This window comes from Pinus tabuliformis, chromosome 5_2 (assembly GCF_031772625.1).
Source record: "Pinus tabuliformis cultivar Carrire ecotype Pingquan chromosome 5_2, CPIR1, whole genome shotgun sequence".
NCBI lineage: Eukaryota > Viridiplantae > Streptophyta > Pinopsida > Pinales > Pinaceae > Pinus > Pinus tabuliformis.
Genome location: NC_142306.1, coordinates 571,083,654 through 571,102,591, shown reverse-complemented (window position 1 = coordinate 571,102,591; position 18,938 = coordinate 571,083,654). Strand labels below are relative to the sequence as shown.

The 18,938-nt window shown below is 41.4% G+C and overlaps 1 protein-coding gene across 1 annotated transcript in view; it reads left to right on the top strand.

Moving 5' to 3' along the window:
• Positions 1–1,163: 1,163 nt before the first annotated feature.
• The window catches only part of LOC149160252 (uncharacterized), a 112,988-nt gene continuing 95,213 nt past the window's right edge, over positions 1,164–18,938 (top strand). The window contains exon 1 of the mRNA XM_089436680.1: positions 1,164–1,880. Coding sequence (XP_089292806.1) covers positions 1,371–1,880 — 510 coding nt within the window. The 5' untranslated portion in view covers positions 1,164–1,370. The remainder of the gene's footprint in view (positions 1,881–18,938) is intronic.

The window sequence follows — 18,938 nt, the reverse complement described above, 5'->3', positions numbered from 1 at the left end:
ATTACTTTGCATTCCAACGCAGTAATAGAAAATAACTCCCAATGAAAATTATTTGGGTTTAACACTCCAAAAGTCAAAATGATTGACTTTGGAGAAAATTATTATTAATATTGGAGAGCAAGAGAGACAAGGTATGTTGTTTACTATAGTAGATCGAGTTAAATATTTGAATGGTTTATGCTTCCAACTACTCTTTTCATATGATCGATAGAAAATGGAAAAACTAATAGGTGTGATAATAGAAACACAAGAAGAAAATAGTTTTAGATTGATTGCAATTGAGATTGTTTGTAATAGACTATATTCTTAGTATTCACATTTTCTATCTATCAAAATTGTTACATTGACACTTTGCACTCAAAATTTGTATTTCATCATTTTTCATCATTCAAGTTATTAACAATCTCTCTCATCTGAACAAACTGAGGTAACTAGGCAAATTTTAAATTAAATTAACCAAATTAATCTTAGACATATTTAACATATTTAAAATGATCAAAATAATTAGATGTCTAGTAAATTTTGTATGACCGCACACGACTAAAACCAGCCTAGATCCATCTTAACACCGGATCTATCAAGCGCTGAGAGGGATCAAATCTCTCAACACCGGATCTATCAAGCGCTGAGAGGGATCAAATCTCTCGAGGTGCAAACTTTTCCTCAAGTTTTACACTTGAAAAATAAGTTTGCACCTCGAGAGATTTGCTCCCTCCCAATGCTTAATGAATGTGGTGTTAAAATAAATCTAGAAATGGTATTTAATTTTTTTAAATATTAATTTAATTTTTATTTTAAAAATTTAAATTATATAAAAAATAGAAACTAAAACTTAATTATAAAAAAGAATAACCATCTCATAATATATTACTCAAACTTGACCCTCACAATATCGTAATAACATCTAAGACCTCACTCTTCCTTCACATACTAAAACTAACCTAAACCTAATCTGAACTTAATTATAAAAAAACAAAAATAAAAATAAAATCTCCATAATTCTTAGTCCATTATCTATTTAATTTTTAATATAATTCTTAGTCCATTATCTATTTAATTTTTAATTTAGTCCGCTGGAAAAAGTGGGATGAGCAGGAGGTTTCCAAACCACTCTCTGAACAATTATGTTTGAAAACAAGTTTACATGTATTTCAACCAACCAAGTTGCAGGGTACACGCAAATGCGGCCAATTCCACGCGACGAGATATTGCTGTGAACGGTCTGGCATCGATACTTCAAAATTTCTTATATAATGATATATGTTCCAACAGAATTTGCTCTTGGGAGGCCCATATATATACTACGCTGAGAACCGTGACTCCATTTCCAAATATAACCTATCAGCATGAGCAGAATACAGAGGAGTTAAATGGGTATCCTCCTTATGGCTCTAACCCCGTCATTTAAATCTATCGCCCTTCCCCATTTATCATTAAATTCCCACATCCCCAATGAGCCCTCGAAAGCTCTACTGAATACTTCTTTCATAGATGGTACTGGCAAAAAAACAAGGCACCTGGTCGTTAGTACTAAACATTGCCAAGTTCCAGGCAATGGCAATGGTATATTGTTTGCAGGCTGCCGGAAGTTTTCTGCTAGAGCATTTGCCAATTCAGAGGCCCATATTTCCTCACTAGAAGAAGAATATCATAGGGATGGTGTGGAGAACAATGATTATCCCATGGTCAGAATCTTTGAGAATGACCTGTGTCGCCTGACTCTGATTGGTGAACGGAGCTTAGATGAAGCCATTGCAGCAGCTGCTGCAGATGGTGGCCTGGCTGCCGCAGAACACATTGCTTCTGGACGACCCTTGATGATTATTGAGACTATTTACCCTGGAGACTGTAGTGACAACAGTACCGTTGCAACAAGACTAGTAAGAACCCTATTCTTGTTTATATTGGTTTTTACTAATTTAGGTATTTTACTGTTTGTGGATGAAACTAAAGGAGATAAATGTTTTACTTGCATTTGGGTTTTCAAGATAATATCTGTTGTATTGGGACCACGCGTTTGAAATACTTAGGGATATTATACGTATGGATATAGCTTTTAGAAGTTCTATTTTTAGTTTTTATAATTGGAAGTGTTTCGACAGACAAGCCTGCCTCGAGGGGTTGCATCACAAAATGTGGATTTCCTTCTGCTTAGTTACCAGGTCTGAGGCGTAGTTATGCCATCTAAATTGGTTAGAACTTCTAAAATCTACCCGGCCTTGGCCCTTGGAAACCGATGGCATATGGGTGAGGCAGACACACAACGAGAATGGGGACCCTGGTGGATGGCTTAAAAAAATGAATGCCTCCTCCTTCTGGGTAGTTTTAAGAAAATACTTCCCTTTTACAACTAGATATAAACATTATGATTATGTTCATGTCAGGCATATTTAGGAAGAAAAAGGGCTACAATGATAGCCATCACTAACATGAGCTACAGGCAATAAATGCTATAGAAACTATCAAAGTTGCCCTAGATCATCTCTAAAATCTAAAGAGCCACATTGGCAATCAACAAAAAGATAAATAGTCCAAAAATATAAGAGTGACTACAAAGGTGAGCAGATCACAGTAACTGGATCATAAAAGTAAAGATCATGTTGCACCCGACATCACACCTGAGGCGGGCATATTGTTCTTTTCATTGCCTCCAATCACTCCACTTTGACATTTTATATTTTTAATTGAAACTAAAAGGTGAAGTTGTTCTTTTTGCCCTTGGTCTTTATAATTCTGCATGCTTTGATTGTTCTTAATAGAGACCAAGGTTCTATCATGTTTAGGGAAAATGCAATCATCAGTGCCACTGAATCTTTGTTTGTGAGACTTTATCAGTCCGGGGGTTTTATTGTCATAGTCTGTAAAATTATGAGAAAAAATGGACAACACTGTTAAACTAGATCCCTCTTTGGTTTTCAAGAATTTCCTCTGGTTCTTGCTATTGATTGAAACCAGGATTCTAAGATAATTGGAAAAGTAGGAATGTTCATGTATCATATTCATGTTGCATGGTTTTACGATCACTCGTTGAAGGTGAGCTTTTATCCATAATATCGATAAGGAGGAACCATGAACAGCTGCATTTTTTGCTTATTCGTCTTTACCACTTTGGCTAGTGTTTTTTAAGCATATTCATCTTTACCACTTTGGCTAGTGTTTTTTAAGCATCGGAGGTGTTCTAGTCTCAAAAGTTTGTGGGGAGGCTTAAACACATGGGTTCTCCATAACCTAGAAATCGTTTTTGGAAATTCCACTTAGAAGTGTCTCAATTAGAGTATTAGCCTATTTTTAAATATTTCCTAAGTCTAAACTTAGGAAACGAGGTTAATTAATGAGTATTAATTGAGAAATGTGTGAATCATTTTGAAACACACACGCATTGATTTAGAAATGATCTCAATCATGAATTATGTTTTAATCTTTGCCATTGGAGTCCCAAGTTCCAACTGGAGATTGTAAGAGGAGGTCGATGGGTAGATGGAGAACACACAATTGAGATCGATTTCCTTGGGCAGTTTGATTTTCTAGAGAGTAGCAACAATTGCTGAAAGAGTTTGAGCCAATATTTTCTTTATAGGATTGCCAGATTTCGGCATCTGATGGTACTCTAAATTTCTCACTGCTGCTTAATAATTAAAACCCCCAGCTACTACACCGGTTTTCCCAAGTTAAGTTTTTTTGGGAACATTTGTCCAAAAATAACTGTGTCAATTTTTGTGTGTGTGTGTGCCAATATTTTCTCAGTTTCTAGTTTATCTTCCACATAATTTAATTTGGTGAACTTTGTAGTTGTGAATTATTTGTTGTTTGTGTGGGCAAATAAACTATTAATTAATTTACTGTTAGAAGAATAATTTCCAGCTGCTGCAATAGTTGAAATTTTTACATGGTATTAGAGTGATATTGATTAGATGGGGAAGCTCAGAAGCGGAAGCAAAAATCCGTTGTTCAGAGGGAGCAACAGGACGAATTTTGGAGGCCACACAAAGCCTAAGCCAGGCAGTGCAAGTTGTTCAGGGAAGTTCCATTTTTCAGTGCAGGCTGGTAGAAAAATTCGGCTTGCCAGTGGAGTGATTCCAGTAGGCAGAGGGAGCAACAACTTAGGTATTTTCGTTGGGCAGATTCCTTGTTTGGGCGCATAAGGGTTTTGCAGTAGTTTGCAATAGCAAAATCAACACCGAGTGGAAGAGAAAGGCACACACAGAGATAATTTCTCTCGGGGGGCTTTGAGTTCTAGAAATCCGATTTTCCAGTTGTAGATTGGCAGAAGCTGTGAGCAGAGTTTCTCGCTGCAGAAGGGAGTGCGTGTAGCAGACTTAGTAGCCGAGCAACGAGAAAGAGAGCGATTTTTTGACTAGATTCAGAGATGGCCACAATTGGGCTTAGAGATTAGGATAGGTTGGAGGGAGCCTCCAACTTTGTTATCTGGAAGGCTAGGATGTCCTTTCTGCCGGATGAACATGGTGAAAGCCTATGTAGATAATGTGGTGGTAGTACACTACGATGCAAATCAATTGAAGGAATACAGGAAAGAAATGGCGAAGGCGAAGTGGTTGATCTTGGATGGAGTCTGGGACCATATAGTCTTGCATGTATTTGGCAAGAATACTGCCAAGGAAATGTGGGATGCTCTTGACCAGCTATATCAGAGTTCTTCCGAGCAGCGGGAGATGTTCTTGCATGAGAAGTTGAGAAGCATGAGGATGCAGAAGGGTCAACGCATAGTTCCCTTCCTGACTTGGATTTAGGAGGTCCAAGATCAACTTGTAGCTATTGGGAAGGCACCTCAACCATAGAGCTTGTACGGTTGACATTGAATAATGTCTCAAAGGAGTGGCAAGTCTTTGTCCAAAGTATCTTGGGTCGAGACAACTTGCCTAGATGGGACAGTATGTGGTCAGACCTATAGCAGGAGGAGTTGAGACAAGCTCTATTAAAGAGCACCATCAACAGAAGCAACAACAAGGGCTTGAAAGGTGAGAAGGAAGTGGCCCTAAAAACAAAGGGTCCTAGCGAGGGATAGGGGGAGAAGAAGAAGAAAAAGGACCTATCTAAGATCAAGTGCTTCAGATGTGGCAAGTTTGGCCATTGCAATACGCAGTGTCCTCTCAGGAAGAAGGACAAAAAGGAGAAGTAGGACCATGCGACAACGTCCACAGAGATAGACAAGTTGTCCTCCACGCTGGAGGAAGATTTTGCCATGTTTGCAGTTATACCTTCAGGAGAGAGGTGGGGCGATATGGAGTTATAGTCCCAGAGTTGCAGAGTTTGGGAAGAGTCCATTGAGGTGTCCTCCTCATGGATCATTACCGTGCTATGGGGGCCCACAATATTCAATAGCAGGATGGATCAGTGTCAGTTGATGCAGTCAGATTCCGGAGTGACGATTGCATACTAGTTGCAGTCAGGTGTTGAAGATCGCAGTGCAATGTTGACAACAGAGTAGGAGGTTCAGTAGCAGAGTCAGCAACAACACATATTCTTTAGTGGACAGTGCAGGTACTAGTGGTAGTCAGATACTCAGGAGACAGATGCAACAAAAAGATAGATGATTTAGTATTTTGGATGCTTCTCAGTTGCAGCAACAACAAATGAGAGTGATTTGCAGTGTAGATGCAGAGCTGTGAACAATATAGTAGTGTGAGCAGCAACACAAATGCAACATTAGAGTTGTGCAATGGTTGGTGGGCAGTGGCAGTGAATCATAGTGGCCTGGTAGTCAATCACAGTGGCCAGACATCAACACGTAACAGAGGGTGATACTGAGACAGGGTGTTGTAGTAGTAGTGCAACACTAGAACACTTTCCTCGCTAAGAGGGAGTGTTAGTTTTTGTAGCACCAAAGGTGTTCTAGTCTGGAAACTTTGTGGAGAGGCTAAAACACAGGAATTCTCCATAACCCAAAAATCGTTTTTGAAAATTCCACCTAGAAGTGTCTTAATTAGGTTATTAACCTATTTTTAAATTTTTCCTAAGCCTAAACACAGGAAAAGGGGTTGAATAATCAATATTAATTGAGAAATGTGTTAATCATCTAGAAAACACAATTCGATCCAGAAATGATCTCAACCATCGATTATTTTTTAATCTTGGTCGTTGGAGTCTCAACTGGAGATTATAAGAGTTCGATGGGTAGATGGAGAACACACACTTGAGATTGATTTCCTTGGGCAATTCGATTTTGCAGAGAGCAACAACAATTGCCGGAAGTGTTCGAGCCATAGAAGGGAAGCAGAGACAGAGAGGGGCAAGGACAGTGAGTCTGGAGGAAGAGATTCCAGTTTCAAAGAGTAGCTTACAGAGAGGCAAAAATAGCCACAGAGAGGCTAATGCAGGGACTGCACAGAAGCCTCTAGAGGCAATTTGATTTTGCTGGAGAGAAGCTGAGTTTCAGTTCCAGAGGTCAGGAAAGTGTTCGAGAGGGTCGGAGGGACAATTTATTAGTCAGTGGCAGACAAGACGACTTGAGGAGCAGTTGCTCTAGGCAAAGCGTAGAAGGGACTACGCTAGGGTGACGCAGTCTTGTGCATAAACTGTTTGGACGACTCACTTGGAGCTGGCAGTCAAACCCCAGATTGCTTGTGGGGTGAGGAAAATTTCTCACTAGATTTTTTCCATTATTTTTCTTTGTAGGATTGTCAGATTTCGACATCTAGTTGTACTCTGAATTTCTCACTGTTGCTTAATAATTAAAACCCTCAGCTGCTGCATTGGTTTTCCCAAGTTGGGTTTTTCCAGGGACTTTTGTCCAAAAGTAATTGTGTCAATTTTGTGTGTGCGTGTCAGTGTCTTTTCAGTTTCCATTTTATCTTCCGCGTAATTTAATTTGTTGAAATTTGTAGTTGTGAATTATTCGTTGTTAGTGTGGGCAAATAAACTCTTAATTAATTTACAGTTAGAAGAATAATTTCCAGTCGCCGCAATCAGTGTTGCAGGAAACGCTCCACGGATAAAAAAGTCAGATTCGCGGCCCGTACAGATCCGTGGGTGATCTAGCCCCAGAACCGCGATCGGGTCGGAAAAAACGATTCCTGGTCTATGGGAACATCCAACCCTATCCGCGGTTTCATTCGTTCGAGCTGTGAGTCCGGGGCCAGAGCACCTGTGGATTAGCCGAATATCACGCCCGACTCCGGGCAGATCCTAAGCGATTTTGCGGGCTGGACCCACTAAATTTTTTATTTTATTTATTTTATTTTTTTGCTTAATTATGGTTGGGGGTGGGTTTAGCTTGGGTTAGGGAAAAGAATGAGGGGAATAGAACTCATTTTCTCCTCTCATTTGCTCACTCTTGTATTTTTGCAGAGCTTGGAGAAGAGAGCTGGGAGAAGAGAGGAGAAGAGAGCTTGGAGAAGAGATACTTGAGGAGAGCTTGGAGGAGTGAAGAAGGAGGAGCTAGGAGCAATGGAGGAGGAGGAGCTTGGAGGAGTAAAGAAGGGCTTCCATCTACAAGAGCTAAAGAGGTAAGTGCAAACCCCAAACTCCCTCATTTTTCTGTCATTGTTTTTTGTATTTTTTCTCCCCCTCCTACTCTTTCCCATTCTTTCTTCTTGCTCATTTAATTACAGGTTGTCCACCACCTATATTCATATTCCAAGATGGTGTTCTTTTGGCTTCTATGTATCATTCCACTTTTGGTTTTCATGATGGCAAGGGGGAGTAGGAATAGAAAGGAAGAAGAACAAGAGGATATTGGTCCCCATAAGAGTGACCGAATGTATGATGAGGAGGAAGGGTTTGAAGAGGAAGGGGATGAACCTGAAGAAAACATTGAAACACTAGAGGGGAAAGTTGCATTGTCACCCTTGAGGAACTATGTGACCAAACTTGAAGGGGGGAAAAGGTGGTGGAAGCTACAAGTTTTTTTTGCGCTCATGGTTTTCATGGAAGAAAACCATATAGTGGTTCATATACTCGTGTGAGGAGGCATCTTTGTGGGGTTTTGGACAATGATGACAAAATGGGTGCTGTGCAGATACAAATTTGCCCAAATGTTTCAAGTGAACAAACAAGAAAATACATCCAAATAGAGGAGGTTGCACAACAAAAAAACATAAACAAAAAGCTCAGTCTGAATCAAGTGCAACCTCTAGATTTGGTAGCTCATCTCCTCATGGTACTTCTGCAACCTCTGGAAGTAGAAGAACAATAGGGGATTTCCTGAATGTTGCTGGGAGGGATGATGTGGATGGAAAGATAGTTTGATTTCTTTGTGCTTGCGGTGTACCATTCAATGTGCTTCGCTCTCCCTATTGGCATGATATGGTTAAGGCCATCAATGAAGCCCCAAAAGGATACAAGAGCCCCAACTATGAGAAAGCTAGAACAATGTTATTAGAAAGAGAAAAAGCAAAGGTTCAAAGAGCTTTGACACGTTTTACAAATGAGTGGGTGGATTGTGGGGTATCCATTGTATCAGATGGGTGGACAAATGTTAGAAACCAACATTTGATAAATGTTCTTGGTGTTTCTGCTAGTGGTGCAGTATTTATTACATGTCATGACTCCTCCGTCAGTGCAACTTCCCAAAACATTGCAGATCTCCTATTGCAATCAATCAAAGATGTTGGTCCTAATAATGTGGTTCAAGTGATCACTGATAATGCAACAAATTGTAAGGCAACAAGAAAAATTATTGAGCGTACTCATCCACACATCTTTTGGTCTGGGTGCTTGGTGCACACATTGAACCTTTTGATGCATGATATTGTGAAGCATAAAGAATGTGGATGGATTAATGAGCTTTACAAGAGAGGGAAGCAACTCATTAAATTTATCACAAGGCATACAAGGGTAAACTACTTTTATGGCACTTACTCCAAGTTGCAGCTACTTAAACTTGCAAAAACAAGATTTGCAAGTTATTACCTCGCCTTTAGGCAGCTAGTGAAGGTGGGACAAGCTTTAACTAATATGGTGACCTCTGAATCATGGGAGAATTTAACACTGATAGAGATGGTGCTAATGTAACCAAGGACACTATTCTTGACATATTCTTTTGGTCACAGATTAAATATGTTTTGCAATTCACCAAACCAATTTATTACATGATCAAGTTTGCAGATTTAGATCGGCCAATAATTGGGGAGGTGCATGAGCAGATGGATAGCATGTTGGGGCAGATTAAAAACATTGTTGAGCCTAGAGATATCACCTTGTACAATTATATTCTTGCAGAGGTGGAAAAACGATGGGATATGCTAAACATTCCATTGCATGCCTTAGCATATGTTATGACACCTAAATACTATCATCCATCATGGCTTGCACATGTTATGACACCTAAATACTATCATCCATCATGGTTTTCAACACCAACACCTAGGGGCGGAGCAAGAGAAAACCACACCTAGATCTAGAGGTTCTATCTAGTTATATGAGAGCATTGGATAAATTAGTCCCTTATGAGGAGGCTGCCATGGTATGGAAACAATTGAACAACTATATGCTTAGCATTGGTCCATTTGGGAGCATGCATGCAATTAGAGATTGAGAGATTTTTTCTTCTCTTGAGTGATGGAACATGCGTGGAGGCACTACTCCACTTCTACAGACTTTGGCATTGCGGGTGTGTTAAATTATGGTATGTTTTATGCTTAAGAGCAATTTACTTCAAATTTTCTTATTAGCCCAATATCAATTTTCAGAATAACAATCACATCAACATGATAGTAAAATGCAGATAGAACATAAATGTAAACAATAGAAGACAAGCCAAGACAAGAGGACACAAGATGTGGCACCAGCCAGGGACAAACCCCAATGCAGGGAAACCCTTGATCAATTCTTCTTATATTCTTCAATAATTCAGTAGAGAGAGAGAGAGAGAGAGATAGTACAATTACACAAATCTGTAATTTTATGACAACAACAACAAAACCCTAACCAACAAAGTCAAAGTTGGTCAAACATGTCAGAATTGACCTCAAGTCAACCTCAATCAACTTGGCCTCCAACAACAAGTACAGGCAGCCCAAAACAGTCCTGAAATGATGGTCAAACAACAGCCAACGCAGGTACAGGTCTATGGTCAACCCTTGACAGTCAACGCTGGTCAAAGGGTGGTCAAAACAGGTCAACATTTGCTGCCCAAAAATGCGGCTAGCCTAGGAGAGGCTGCCCAACCCAAACTGCAGTCAAACTAACCTCCTCACTGGTCAATGCAGCCAAAACTCAGCCTTTCTGCTCCACGGTCAACCTAAGTCAACACTGCCCTAATTCAGATATGCATCCTCCTTTCAGCCACACGTGTAAGAGAGAGATGCTCCTCTAATGCATAGGAGAGAGAGAAGAATGTGTGTTGAGATGAGTGATTTTATGCCACAAGGTCTCCTCCTTTTATATGCTATGTTGAGGATAAGCTGGGGGTGTAAAACACTGTTTTGCTTGTTGGCCGACCTTGACAAATTGTCAAGAATACAAATAAATTCATATCTTCATGAATACATGTCAGAATCAGATGATCGTTAGATCAATCCTACACCTCTTGATGAGAGGAATCCAAGAAAAATATCAGTTGCCATAAATAAGGTGACCCACATGGAGTTTGGCCCTAGTTGCCAATTTTAACACTCCCTCTCAACTAGGGAGAACTCCATTTTCTAATCCATCTTGTTTGTCAGTACTATCTCCACCATCAATGCACTGCTCTACACTGCTCTGCTGAACTATGAAGAAGAAGAAGAGATCGAGAATGTATCATACCATCCTCTACTGACCCGAAGTTAGTCCTAGATAAAAGAGAGTGTCTAATAGCACTCTTACTGACCCAAAGTCAGTCGCAATGAAGAGAGTGTGTCATACCACTCTTACTAATCCGAAATCAGTTCCAAATAAAGAGTGTATCATACCACACTTACTGACTCGAAGTCAGTTCCAATTGATCCCAGATCAATATCATCCTAGCATAGGGAGTATGGTAGTTACACGATCCGTCCATTAGTACTACTATGGTCCCTAGCCTCATTTCCCTACTCATTGGCCAGATGGGAGGTACTTCCCATGAGTCCTAGACTGCATGGGTAGGATGTCTCAGCAGGAGAAGGATGAACCACTCTTCCTACCTATATGTCGCCACAGGGTATCATAGGGGAAGGCTGAACCACTCACCCTGTACACAACAAACCATTAGGGGAACGCTGAACCATTCACCCTATGGTTGCTCATTGCTCCAAGAAGTACCCCAAGCCCCCCAGAGCTCCCAGAGCTCAATGTCCATATCATATAGGACCCTCATAAGAGGGTCTCTCCATGACTCCTAGTCGTTCTCGGAAAGTCAAGAATTTGACCTTTCCCAGGGGCTTCGTCAGAATGTCAACGACCTGCTCATCAGTCCCAATATGATGGAGCCTTATTTCTCCTTGTTGTACCATATCCCAGATAAAGTGGTACCTGATATCGATGTGCTTGGAGCGATCATGAAATATGTGATTCTCTGATAAACGAATCCCACTGTGGTTGTCGCAGAGGATCACGATAGTATCCAGCGTATGTCCAAACAACTCACTAAAGAGCTTCCGCAACCAAACATCTTCACAAGAGGCCATACTCGTAGCAATGTACTCGGCCTCAGCGGTGCTCAACGCCACCGACTTCTGCTTCCTGCTCATCTAGGATATCGAAGCAGAACCCAAAGAGAAACAACACTTGGAAGTGCTCTTTCGGTCCACCACACTGCCTACCCAATCAGCATCGGAATAACCATGCAGCCTCACATCTTTGGCAGTGTATCTCAGTCCATGAGTGATTGCGCCTCAAAGATATCTCAAAAGATTCTTGGCACCAATCCAATGTGAGTGATGAGGCTCAACCATATATTGGCTTAGCGTGTTGACTGCAAAACATATATCCGGACGGGAGTTCACCAAGAACATCAATGCTCCTATGAGTTGACGATACTTAGAAGCATTTCCCAATACAGGTCCGACAACACTATCGCATAACTTCTTGAAGTTAAGCTCCATCGGGGTAGTCACGGGCTTGTAGTCCACCATTCCAAATCTCTCCAATATCTTCACCACGTATTTTCCTTGAGAGACGAAAATTTATCCTAGATTTTGTCAGACCTCCAACCCTAGGAATTAATGCATCAGTCCTAGGTCCATCATCTCAAATTCGGAAGCCAACTCCCTCTTACATTTGTTAATGAGAGGGTCTGCACCAGTCAGAAAGAGGTCATCAACATACAACACCAGTATGAGAGGCTTATCATCTTCAACCTTAAAGTAAAGGTTCGGATCGACTTCACTCCTAGTGAATCCCAGCTTCATCAAATAGCTGTCGATCCTCTCATACTAAGCTTGGGGTGCTTGCTTCAACCCATAGAGAGCTTTCTTCAACCTGCATACATGAGATTCCCAATTATGAATCTCAAACCCCTCGGGTTGTTCCACGTAGAATTCCTCTTTAATTGAACCATGCAAGAACGTGGTCTTGACATCCATCTGATGTAGGTTCCATCCTTGCGAGGCAGCAAGGGCTATGATTGAGCAGATGGTGGTGTATCAGACAACAGGTGCAAATATCTCGGCGTAATCCACACCTTCCTTTTGAGAGAAGCCTCGAGCAACAAAGCGAGCCTTGTACTTTTCAACACTCCCATCAGCGCCATGCTTGATTTTGTAAAGCCATTTTGAGGTGACCATTGATTTGTCCTGGGGTCTGGGGACCACATCCTAGACATCATCCTTCATGATGGATTCATATTCTTCATTCATAGCATCCTTCCATACTTGATGCTTCACGACTTCTTCAAACGATGTAGGCTCATTTTGAATGATGGTGCTCATAATGGTCAGGTATCCCTGATACCTGGTTGACTTCTTGCTTTCACGGAAAGTCCCTCTTGGTGCAATATCTTTCTCGGCATCTTCAAGAGTCCCCCTAAGCCATGAGGGCCTTTTTCTAGAGGAGGAAGGCTCTGGCGGAGGGGGATCAATAGGATCCATAGGTTCTTCAACATTGGGCATCGTTTCATCTTCCTTCTCATCTGACTTCCTGGTGTCAGCTCCTTTATCTTTCCTTAGAATAGGAAGATTGTTAACCTCGCTGAGAGCCATATCTTCGTCAAAGGTGACATCATGACTTATCTCGACTTCCCTTTGACCAGCCACATAGATTCTATAGCCCTTAGAATTTTCGCTATAACCCACAAAGATTCCTTTCTTTCCAGATGCACCCAATTCGCTTCTTTTCTCTCTCGACACATGAAAATATATGGACTTCCAAAAATTCTAAAATGAGAGACATCAGGTTTCTTACCAGTGACCATTTCTTTAGGAGTCTTGGAATCCAATGCTTGATGAGGGCATTGGTTTTGAACATATACGGCGGTATTCGCAGCTTCGGCCCATAGAAGCTTCAGAAGCCTTTGATCATGGAGCATGGCACGAACAACTTCCATAATCATACGGTTCTTCCTCTCAGCCACACCATTCTACTCAGGAGTGTATGGTGTTGTGGTCTCCCTCTTAATGTCAAATTCTTTGCAAAAGTCATGCAACTCATTGGATTCATACTCGGTCCCATTATCAGTCCTTAGTATCTTGATTCTCTTCTCGGTTTGATTTTCGATCAAGGCTTTGAAGTGACGGAACCAGGTGAACACTTCATCCTTCTTTTTCAAGAAGTAGATCCAAGTCTTGCGAGAATAATCATTTGTAAAAGTGAGATAATATAGATATCCTCCCAAGGAGTTTACAAGCATCATACCAGATATGTCGGAGTGGACCAACTGCAATATATCTGTAGACTTGCTATGGCTTGAGGGGAATGGTCCCCTTTTGAGCTTTCCTTCGACACATCCCGGACATACACCTTCATGCTCTACTTTGAACTCGGGCATCCCTGTCACCATCTGTCTCACATCGGGTAGAGCCTTATAATGAAGGTGGGCAAACCTCTGGTGCCATAGTTCAGACTGTAGAGATGTGTCACAAGACATGACTCCCAACGGACTTCCTCCAACTTGATATAAAGAGTCAACCCGGAACCCAAGAGTGAAAGCATCTTTAAAATTCTTTTCCCAAACATGTACCTTGCCATCGATAAATGCCACCTTGCAACCTTTGTCTTCCATTGCCAAAATGGACACTAGGTTCTTCTTGAGATCAGGTACATATAAGACTTCTTGCAAATGGATTGTGTTACCTTGATTTAATTGAAGAGTAACATTCCCTACACCCTTTACATGATAGGTGGAATTGTCTCCAAGAATAATCTCCAAGTTTGTCTCCTTCTCTATTAGATTAGAGAGAGCTTCCTTGTAACCAGTGAAGCACCTTGAGGCACCACTATCAATAAGCCAATTGCTCAACAAGTCCGGAGGAGAGGTAGTGGAGAGGATCGATATCAAACAATACTCATCTTGCTTATTATTAACAACATTTGATACATACTTGGAGTTCCTTGCTTTCTTAGAGGGTTGACCATATCCTTGATTTTCGTCATTCCTCTTTCCTTTGCCATTGAACCTGCCATTTCTTTGATTATTGTTGGAGTTGCCCCAGGAGTGATTTTGATCATCATCATGTGATGTGTCCTTTCTATTTGGACACTCCCTCGCATAGTGGCCAAATTTATTGCAAACAAAGCATCTTCCTTTCCTTCCACCCTTCGATCCAGGCTTTCCTTTGAAATGACCTTTAGACCCAGAACTATTTCTCCTTTTGGCATGAGAGGAGAAAGTAGTGGGGTTGCCTTTGCTTGAAGGCATTTCTTGCTCCACCATTCTTGTCTCTTCTTGAATGCATCTCGACATCAATTCTTCAAATCCCGGAATTCAATCATTGTTGAGAAGAGTGGCTCTAAATATATACCATTTGGATGGGAGCCCTCCAAGGGTAGTGATAGTTAGTTTCCTGTCAGGAATGACTTTTCCAATCGATAGAAGATCATTCTTGATCTCAGTGATCCTTAAGAAGTAGGATTGAATATCTTCGTCTTTGCCCTTCTTAATATCCTTCAACTTATTTTTGAGGAACAAAACTTGATTTGCATCACTAACTTTAAACAATCTTACCAATCTGTCGTAGATCTCCTTGGAGGTGTTCAGCTCGGAAATGTAGGCCACCAAATGCTTGTCAATTGAATCTCGGATAATCTTCTTCGCTTTGACTTCACCCTTAGTGTACTTGTTCTTTGTAGCAGCCAGTGCATTTGATGGAGGCTCCGTAATTTTACCCCTCACATAGTCCAACACTTCTTGCTCACATAGATCAAGAGACATCTTCCATCCGTGATAGTCAGACTTCTTACGAAGCTTGTCTTCGGCGGGGAAGTGGGATGAGGAACCCATGAAGTCTTTTGTCCTTTCCAACTGTCTTCAGTGATTGCTCTTTCACTCTTGCTTGGGCTTTGTCTTCACTTCAACGCTGATACCATGTTAAATTATGGTATGTTCTATGCTTAAGAGCAATTTACTTCAAATTTTCTTATTAGCCCAATATCAATTTCCAGAATAGCAATCACATCAACATGATAGTAAAATGCAGATAGAACATAAATGTAAACAGTAGAAGACAAGCCAAGACAAGAGGACATAAGATGTTGCACCAGCCAAGGACAAACCCCAATGCGAGGAAACCCTTGATCAACTCTTCTTATATTCTTCAATAATTCAGCACACAGAGAGAGAGATAGTACAATTACACAAATCTGTAATTTTATGACAACAACAACAAAACCCTAACCAACAAAGTCAAAGCTGGTCAAACAAGTCAGAATTGACCTCAAGTCAACCTCAGTCAACTCGGCCTCCAACAACAAGTATAGGCAGCCCAAAATAGTCTTGAAATGATGGTTAACCAACAGTCAACATAGGTACAGGTCTGCGATCAACCCTTGACAGTCAATGTTGGTAAAAGGGTGGTCAAAACAGGTCAACATTTGCTGCCGAGAAATGCGGCTAGCCTAGGAGAGGCTGCCCAACCCAAACTGCAGTCAAACTAACCTCCTCACTAGTCAACGCAGCCAAAACTCAGCCTTTTTGCTCCATGGTCAACCCAAGTCAATGCTGCCCTAATTTAGATCTACGTCCTCCTTTCAACCACACGTGTGAGAGAGAGATGCTCCTCTAATGCATAGGAGAGAGAGAGAAGAATGTGTGTTGAGATGAGTGAGTTTATGCCACAAGGTCTCCTCCTTTTATATGCCACGTTGAGGATAAGCTGGGGGTGTAAAACGCTGTTTTGCTTGCTGGCCGACCTTAACAAATTGTCAAGAATACAAATAAATTCATACCTTCATGAATACATGTTGGAATCGGATGATCATTTGATCAATCCTACACCTCTTGATGAAAGGAATCCAAGAAAAATATCAGTTGCCATAAATAAGGTGACCCACATGGAGTTTGGCCCTAGTTGCCAATTTTAACCGGGCGCTATCACAAGCGGTAAACACTTCTTCTGCAGAGAGGTGTTGGAGCTCTTATTCTTTCATCCACAGTGTTAAAAGGAACAGGTTAAGTTTAGACTGGGCAGAGAGCTTGGTTTATGTTCACTACAACTTGCGATTGTTGTCCCATTATTGTGATGATGCAAAGACTAATAAAGACCTTAAGGTTTGGGACAAAAATCCAAAGGAGCCCAATTTGGAGGATGGAGTGTTGCGATTAGAGCAATTAGAGGATGCTCTTATCCAGGATGATGATGATCGAGTTGAGATGCCACCCCCATCCGGTCCCTTGGTTTCCAGGTTCCATGCTTCAACACCAACAACAGGGGCTTCATCTTCATTAGTTCCACAATAATTGCCACAATTTACAAAGCCACCATCTTCTTCGTTGCCACCATGTGGAGGCTCACGTCTTGTTCATGGTGGAAGGAGGAGATATTAGTAGATATATTCATAGTTTACTACTTTGTCATAGATTAGACTTGTAGACTCTTGTTCTGAATTTGAACTTTTTTGTCTTACTCTTCATAGTTTAGTGTGTTCTTGAGTCTTGGTGGTGGCCAAGTGGCCAGTTGAGTGATTCTAGTAGGCATAGGGAGAAACAACTAAGGTATTTTCGCTGGGTAGGTTCCTTGTTTGGGCGCATAAGGGTTTTGCAACAATTTACAGTAGGAGAACAACGCCTGGTGGAAGAGAAAGACACACAAAGAGAATTTCTCTTAGGGGGTTTCGAATTCTATAAATCCGATTTTCCAGTTGCAGATTGGTAGAAGCTGCGAGCAAAGTTTCTCACTCCAGAAGGGAGTGCGTGTAGCAAACTCAACAACCGAGCAACAAGAAAGAGGGAGATTTTTCAACTAGATTCAAAGATGGCCACAATTGGGCTTAGAGATCAGGATAGGTTAGAGGGAGCCTCCAACTTTGTCATCTGGAAGACTAGGATGCCCTTCTTGTTGGATGAACATGGCCTAAAAGCCTATGGAGATAATGTAGTGGTAGTACCTCAGGATGCAGATCAGTTGAAGGAATACAAGAAAGAAATGGCGAAGGCGAAGCGGTTGATCCTGGATGGAGTCCGGGACCATATAGTTTCGCATGTATCTGGCAAGAATACTGCCAAGAAAATGTGGGACGTTATCGACCAGCTATATCAGAGTTCTTCCAAGCAACAGAAGATGTTCCTGCATGAGAAGCTGAGAAGCATGAGGATGCAAAAGGGTGAAGGCATAGATCCCTTCCTGACCTAGAATTAGGAGGTCCGAGGACCGAGATCAACTTGTAGCCGTTGGGGACGCACCTCAACCATAGAGCTTGTACGTTTGACACTTAATAGCGTCTCAGAGGAGTGGCAAGTCTTTGTCCAAAGTATCTTGAGCCGAGACAATTTGCCTAAATGGGACAGGGTGTGGTCAGACCTACAGCAGGAGTTGAGGCAAGCTCCATTAAAGAGCACCATCAGTCGAAGCAACAATAAGGGCGTGAAAGGTGAGAAGGAAGTGGAGAATGTGGCCCTAGCATCAAAGGGTCCCGTTACTGCTCAATATAGCAGGGGACCAAAGGGGAATCCCTAAAGGGCACATGCTAGGCCAAGGGAAACAAATGGAGTGTTAGCTCACTGTCATGTCAGTTAAGTTTGCCTTCTATTTACAAACTTTCACCGATGGGAGGAGACTCAGTATGTGTGGAGTCACTAATGAAGGATAAGTCAATGGATATGAGTGACCCGAATAACCCTTTCCCAGAATTTGAAGGATAAAGATTGCTTGCTTTGTAAGCAAGGTACTACGTAACCTAGGGAAAGGAAGAGAGGATTTGAGGGTTAGGCTTATGGGATAAGACTTGTGAAGGAGTTTCCCAATCCTTAAAATCCTTGTTAGAATTGGTACCCCAAATGGTTCTTGAAGAATGGTCTTTTAAAGGAGTGGGACCACATGGGGCCAAGTGGACCCAGTTTAGGGTATGAGAAGGAATGTAGCGACCAATGATATTCTTATCCTAGACAAGGTGGAGAGAGGATCAAAGAAAATATTATTACTCAAAGATGTTGGTTTGACCCTGGGAAGTGCTAGCCTTGGGGATGGCAGGGCAAGGTTTCGTCCTGAAGCTAGGGCTTGGCTTTTCTCCCAACTCCATCGTCGGAATGTTTTCAAATTTGGAGGAGAGATAAAGGAAAGGCCAACTCAGGATACCCTAGGAGATCAAATTTTTTTAATGGCTAGCTTGTCGAGAAATTGATGCCCTAGGCACACTAATGTGGCTAGACTTGGGAGAAGGTGAAGGAATAAGAGTTTTTGTGAACACCCTTGGTAGATTAGTGCCTTAATCCTTGGGAGAATGGAGTCTATGTTGATTATGTGTATGATTTCTTGGTTCCCAGTCAAGGAGGCCTCAAAATTACTTCACAAACCCTCTAGGTCAAGTGAAAGCAATTTTTTAGCTTTTATACTTCAAATGCACAAGAGGAATGGCTAATCAAGGTCAAATTTTACCCCTAAGAGATTTCGTTCACACTACATGGCCCATACATGTAGAGAACATTATAA